Raw genomic sequence first — 6,301 nt, forward strand, 5'->3', positions numbered from 1 at the left:
CAACATAACATAACATAACAACATAACACAAATCAACACAACACAACATAACATAACATAACAACATAACACAACACAACACAACACAACATAGACAAAACTAAACTCCCTTCATTAGAATTTTATTTGGGATATTAAACTCTTCTTTTAACTACGAAGACTGTGAGGAAAGTGGAGACAGACTGGTCAGGCTCCCTCACCTCATATCTGGCTGAGCATGGCTCAGCCTGTCTGATGTAAATACATTAACTATGCATGTGCACCCAGGTGTCCCTTGGCTATCTGACTCTAGTATAAAGGACAATGGCTGTGATCCACTAGGGGCTAAACTTGCACGGATAAAGCGTGTCAACCTTGCCATTGGCTCCCAGAATCTTTTTCCAACCTCCTAGCTCACGACCTGTATATGAGGGGTCTGTGACCCAGTCTGCACGACAGGTTTGAACAGGTTTGAAGGGTCTGTGACAAAGACCCATGGGGGAATTGTGCATTATTTACACCTTTGTTTTGCATGATATGAATCAGAGTACCAGGTCACCGTGCAGGCTGGTGTGGTGTATGGGGGAGATTATTTTGAGGACGAGGCAGGTGGGAAGAGGGGGAGGGAAGAAGGATTTTCCTGCACAGGGAGAATCTGGGAGGGTGCTGGAGTTCCTTTCTGCCCAGCACCCATTCCTCCTCCTGGTGACAGCTCCCTCACTGTCCTTGGGAGAGGATCCCTCACTCCCACCCCCGCCTGCCTATTCCCCTCCGTCCTCAGGCTCTAAGGGTGGGCACAGGACAGTAGAGTATCTGGCCTTAGTTAGGCCTTAAAGACTTAACTGTAAAGAAACATAAACATAGAAAGAGATTAGCAGAGTTCTTAGATGATTAGATATAAGATTCAAACAGGCCTATATTTACTTCAAAAGAAAGTAACTGAAATATTTTATCTACATGTGTTTGAGCGAAAGTGAAAGGGAACTCAGTAAGTTGGGTAGGATGATAGTCACAGTGACTCTTCTCTATGTTTAGATGGACTGAAACTGGAACTCACACCGGGCTGTGGCTACTCGAGTCATGTGAGTAGGAAAAGTCCCCGCTGCGCTTTTGGAAACGGCTGAATTGGCCAGGAGGGAGGCAGGAGCAGGAGTCGTCTTCCTGGTTTTCTCCTTCTGGTCGTTTTAACTGGCACTCATGAGTGCAAGTATCCCCCCCCAAATCTCATATTTACAAATTAGTGAGAACCAAATTAACTCTATAAAAGATAATCTCTGGGAATAAACAGAAAGCATTAGCAAATAGCGCCCTGTCTGAAGGTCCAGTTTCTTTACTAGTTGCTTTTATTGTATTTATCCTCAGCCTCTTGTAACTCCCTTGGATACACTCCAGCTTGTCATCTAGAATGAATAAACACAATCAAATCAGGACCCCATTCAGTGTTCCTATCCCTAAGTGCCCAAACTCGGGTGTGGCGCTGATGCCCAGCACCTGCTCACCTTGCCCGGCTGCGTGCGCCTGGAGCAAGGGCATGGAAGGCCTCTATTCTGACCCCAGTCCAGCCACTTACCTGCTTTATGACCTTGGGAAAGTCAACAAATCTTTCTGAGCCTCAGTTTTCTCACTTGTAAAACAGGGATAATAATGCATGCTGTGTGCTCCTCAGAGGGCTGTTGGGAAGGTCAGCAACAGAAACACATCACGCCTTTTGTAACGTGCGAATCATCATTTAAATGTATGATTCTCTGAATAATGCAACCGTGACTGTGATCATGATTTCAGGATCTGTGTTGTACTTGTGGCAACTTCACAGACCCACTGGCAAATGAGTCATCCTCAGCTCAAGCTTGCGCACGTGATGCTGTGGCATTTAAATGTATGATTCTCTGAATAATGCAACCGTGATTGTGATCATGATTTCAGGATCTGTGTCGTACTTGTGGCAGCTTCACAGACCCACTGGCAAATGAGTCATCCTCAGCTCAAGCTTGCGCACGTGATGCTGTGGAATCCACCTGGACCTTTTCAACCATGCCGTGTCCAGTCCCACTCTGCACGTCAGCCTCGGGTCCAGCACGCTGAGATAATCTTGGATTTGGATTGTGCCAATCACTGGATTGTTTGCCCTTCTAATCTGTGGCACCTTCTCAGTTGATCTCCCTGTCTTTTCAATTTTTTCCAAGTTATTGATTAAATTGTTAACAAATTAGTGACAAAGAAAGTCTTGCTCCTCTCTGCTGGAGACCACTTCAAGAGGCCACCAAAGAGGCCTCTTTGCTGCAGCTGTCCAGCCAGTCATGGACATGGCACGTGGGCTGTGTCCTCTTCATGCCCAGCTCCTTGCATGCTAACTTCGGGCTCATTCTCTTTATATGGGTCTTGCTCTCATCCCTGCTGAGTCTGCTCTTTTTCAAGCTTGTCAATAACTGCTTGATCCCCAAGTGCAGACGCCCATGCTCCACCCAAACCTGCGCAGGCTCTTTCTGAGTATTTGGCAGCCCTTCTTTTTGAACACCCGCCTCCCCGGCTTCTCTCTGACCTCCCAGTGGCTGCCATTCTCTCTTCTGAGCTCCCTCGAGCCTCCTCTGTAAGGCGTCTTCCAGTCTAGCAGCTACAGAGCAGGCTTCTCACCTTGGCACTACCAGCATTTTGAACTGGATAGTTCTTTGTTGTTGAGGCTTCCTGTGCTGTGCATCGTAAGATTGTTTAGCAGCATCTCCCCGCCTGCCCCCAACACACCCACACCAAACTGTCTCCAGACATTGCCAAATGTCCCTGAAGGGCAAAATTGTCTTTCTCGCCCCCCACTTTGAGAACCATTCCTATAGAGTAAGCCAACTACTAACTTAATGAGCCCTCCAATCTCCATCCTCCTTGGGCCTGGGCTCAGTCTACAACTACAGCAAAGCATGTTCATATTAAAATTTATTTGCAACTTTTAGGCCAGCTGATCCACCCATGACTCATAGCTCTGATATCCTTGGCTCCTGCCCCTAATGTAACCCCCTGAGGTTCTCTTCTCTCCGTTATTCTATCTCCACGCTGCCCTGGGCAGTCTCCTCTGACCTAGCTTCCATGCTTCTCTTTCCTTCCATGCTTTCTCTGTCCCCTATTGAGTCCTTGTGCAAAACAGGAAACTGTTCCTCCTCTCTGCAGCTGTGGGTCCTGCCGCCGTCCCACGCTCTGAGTGGTGAGCTCTGTCCTCTCTGTCCACTGCCAAGTCCAGGTCACTACGTTGCAATCCTTGACCGAAAATTTCTGTTTCTTTGAATCTCATGCCATTTAGGTAACTTTTAAAAAAAACTACAGGTTTTGTCTGGCATTCCATTTTAATGAATAGGATAGGGTAGGAGATAGAGTATTGCAGGTGATGAGAGCAAAGTGTTGTTCTGAGGAACTTGTGTTTCAGACACACACACGTACATGAAATGAGTACATTTGCAGGTACTGTGCATGTAAAGGGTATTTCTTCCTGGGGACTGTGGTTTAAAAGCCTGAAAATCAGTGATCTGGACATAGCTTCTGTTCCTTCTGACCCTCTGAACTTCTAATTATTTATATTTATCTAAATCTTTGGCACTTGGCTTAAATCTTCCTTTCCATTTCAGCAGCCAGGTCCACATGGATGGCCGGTTCACATCCAGCCTCCAGTTCCTTTTCCTTGGCCTCCGTGACAGGCCCACATCCCCTGTACTATGGCTGTGGTAGTACAGAAGGTTTCTTCACCAGGCACTGTAAAACCATGTCCTAGAAACCATGACTCTCAAAGTCCTATTTCCTAACCCTACACATTTTTTAGAAGGCAAGGACTTGGATTGGCATGAGGGTTTCATTTCGCCTGGGCTGTGATGGGCTTTCTGTGACACTGTTTGGCCCTCTCATCTGGGAAGATCTGAGGAGAGAGCAGCCCCAGGCCACTCTCCGTGGGGTGCCAGCTGTGCTGTGGCTCGCAGTCCCTTGGGAAGCTGCTCCTGCCAGCCTCAGGCTTCCTGCTGTCAGTCTTCTAAACCGCAGTTCTTGGAAGTTGAGGCTATTCATTTCTCTCTACACAGAGGTGACACTTTTTAGGCTCTTGCTTTTCAGAAACTGTAGCAGGGAGACTGGCCGGGGTCACTCTTCAGTAGGTCATTTTCAGTGTCTTTTCAGAGCTTCCTGGGGCCCTCTCGCCCCAGGACAAAGTCCCTGTTTCCCCAACAAACCCTCTCTGGGGCTTGCAGAGCAGCGGCTCTTTAGGGGTGCCTTAGCCCAGATGAAGCCCAATGTGTCTTATAAGCTCTTTGTGTGGGTTAATAGCATTAATGTATATTTCAAAGCTTCCAGAGCAAATATGTAAATTATACTCAGTCTGTGGCTCCAAATGACAAAAGCAATGAGTCTCATTTCGCAAAGAATAAAGCAGAGGCTCCTCAGTAGGGGCTTTTCTTTGCAGCCCACCAGAATACCTTTCTCATGCCCCGTGGGCCACTGGACTCCTTCCAGAACATGTGCTGCCCCCACCCCCAGGCCTTGCTCACACTGCTTCTCCTGCTGGAATCCCCCCTCTCCCGGCTCCTGGCCTCCCAGTGCTCCCTTAAATGCCAGGCGTCTCCCCCGGGCAACTCAGTCAGGATTAAGCCTCAGCTCCACATTCTCACAGCACGTGGCTTTTCCACCTTGTGCTGTACAAGTTCCTATGGGGCTGGGCCCCAAGGGCAAGCCCCTCTGCAGGTGCACCGCTGCACCTCCTCAGGCTGCACACTGCAGGACAGCATGCCACCAGGTGGTGACTCAAACCACATTTCTCTAAAATAAAAGCAGAATGTTTTCAAATAGCTTAATCTCAGAACTCTATCATTAAAGTAGACAAATGGACATTCTACCATTTTAGTCTTATTTTCTTGACAGACTTAAGTGGGCAGGTTCAGCTATGGGAGAACCTAGCAAATGAGACATTTTGAGCTGAGGGTCTGCTGATCTGAGTGAGTGGAATAAGCCAGAGCGAAAAAGTGCACCAGGCTCCCAGCTGTGGTTAACCAGCTGGGCACGCTGGCTGACGCTCACCAACGTCAGGCACATTGTCTTCAGAACACTGGAAGGTCTGAAAAGCGAGACAAAAACTATAGTCCACAAAATCCTTCCACAACAGGGATTTAGCAAGGGTATTTGGGTGGTCATGTAGAGATACAGCTGAGTTAAATGCAAATCTTTCCTAATTAGAAAATGTCGTATTAGAAGAAGATAATAGGGATGAATCTTCTCTTTTGTTTGCTGAGGCAGTATTTATTACCATGGTACTTCTACAGAAGAATCTCTCTAGTGCTCCTTAGTTCACCAATCAGGAACAGACGACCCGAAGTGGCCTAGGAAGGACCCAGGAAGTGTTGAGATGAAAACTCTCAGCATGGGGAACTTATTCTGCAAAATTGCCTGCAGCCTCAGTGCCTCCTTTTCTGCATTTATCCCACAATGATTTCTTGATATCTTACTATAATAGAAGTCGCTGTACAGACCCATAGAAACACGAGGTCTTATCCTCACGTTTCTAAACTTGGTAGGAAAAATACGACACATACGTGAATGAGTCTTAAGTGTGACGCGTGAGAATACAGATGTGGTGCTAGAGGGGTCACTTGGGGCTACCAGCATGTTACACTCCTGTCCTTGCCTCCCTCCTCCCTGGTGTTAGATGGCCCTCTTTACGTGAACTTGGGCTATATGTGGACTGGAAAGCTTCCCATGGCTGACACATGGACCGAGATAGTACAGCATAAATACTATCCGTCACCAAAACCTCACTAAGAATATAGTCTCAGTCCAGTCTCAGAGTCACCTATCCTACACCTTCTACTAGTAAGTCGACAATACTTTGGGTGACAGGAAAGAATTCCATGCCCCCAAATGGTCACTGAAACCCAAATAACAAAGTATACTCTGCCCTCTTTGGTGGGTTTCCTGAAGGTTGGCAGGAGCTCCGTACCTGGGGAGAGACGTAACCTTCCCCCATTTCTCTATGCAGAAACGCCGAAGGCCATTGCTTCCTCGCAGGGCTGCAAAGCCCTCGTAGGGCACACTTGACGTCCCCGTGACAAACTGAAGCAATCTCAGTCTCTGCTCATTATTGAAGCGCTCCACGGCAGCCCAGAACCAGCGGATCACAAGGTGCCCGTCATGGTAACCTGAATGGAGTGAAAGGAGGGAGGGGGAGGACGACGAGGAGGAGGGAGGGGGAGGATGTGGAGGAGGAGGAGGGAGGGGAGGACGTGGAGGAGGAGAGAGGGGGAGGATGTGGGGGAGGAGGTGGAGGAGGAGGGGTTAGGGGAGGAGGGAGGATGTGGAGGAGGAG

General features: G+C 48.2%; 1 protein-coding gene across 1 annotated transcript in view; it reads right to left on the reverse strand.

Annotated features, from left to right (window-relative positions):
* LOC103604912 (E3 ubiquitin-protein ligase HECW1) overlaps positions 1 to 6,301 on the reverse strand; it is a 109,307-nt gene that overhangs the window by 2,473 nt on the left and 100,533 nt on the right. Inside the window, exon 14 of the mRNA XM_008589487.1 lies at positions 5,936 to 6,134. Coding sequence (XP_008587709.1) covers positions 5,936 to 6,134 — 199 coding nt within the window. The remainder of the gene's footprint in view (positions 1 to 5,935; positions 6,135 to 6,301) is intronic.

The sequence above is a fragment of the Galeopterus variegatus genome, unplaced genomic scaffold, assembly GCF_000696425.1.
Source record: "Galeopterus variegatus unplaced genomic scaffold, G_variegatus-3.0.2 Scaffold5471, whole genome shotgun sequence".
NCBI classification, from domain to species: Eukaryota; Metazoa; Chordata; class Mammalia; order Dermoptera; family Cynocephalidae; genus Galeopterus; species Galeopterus variegatus.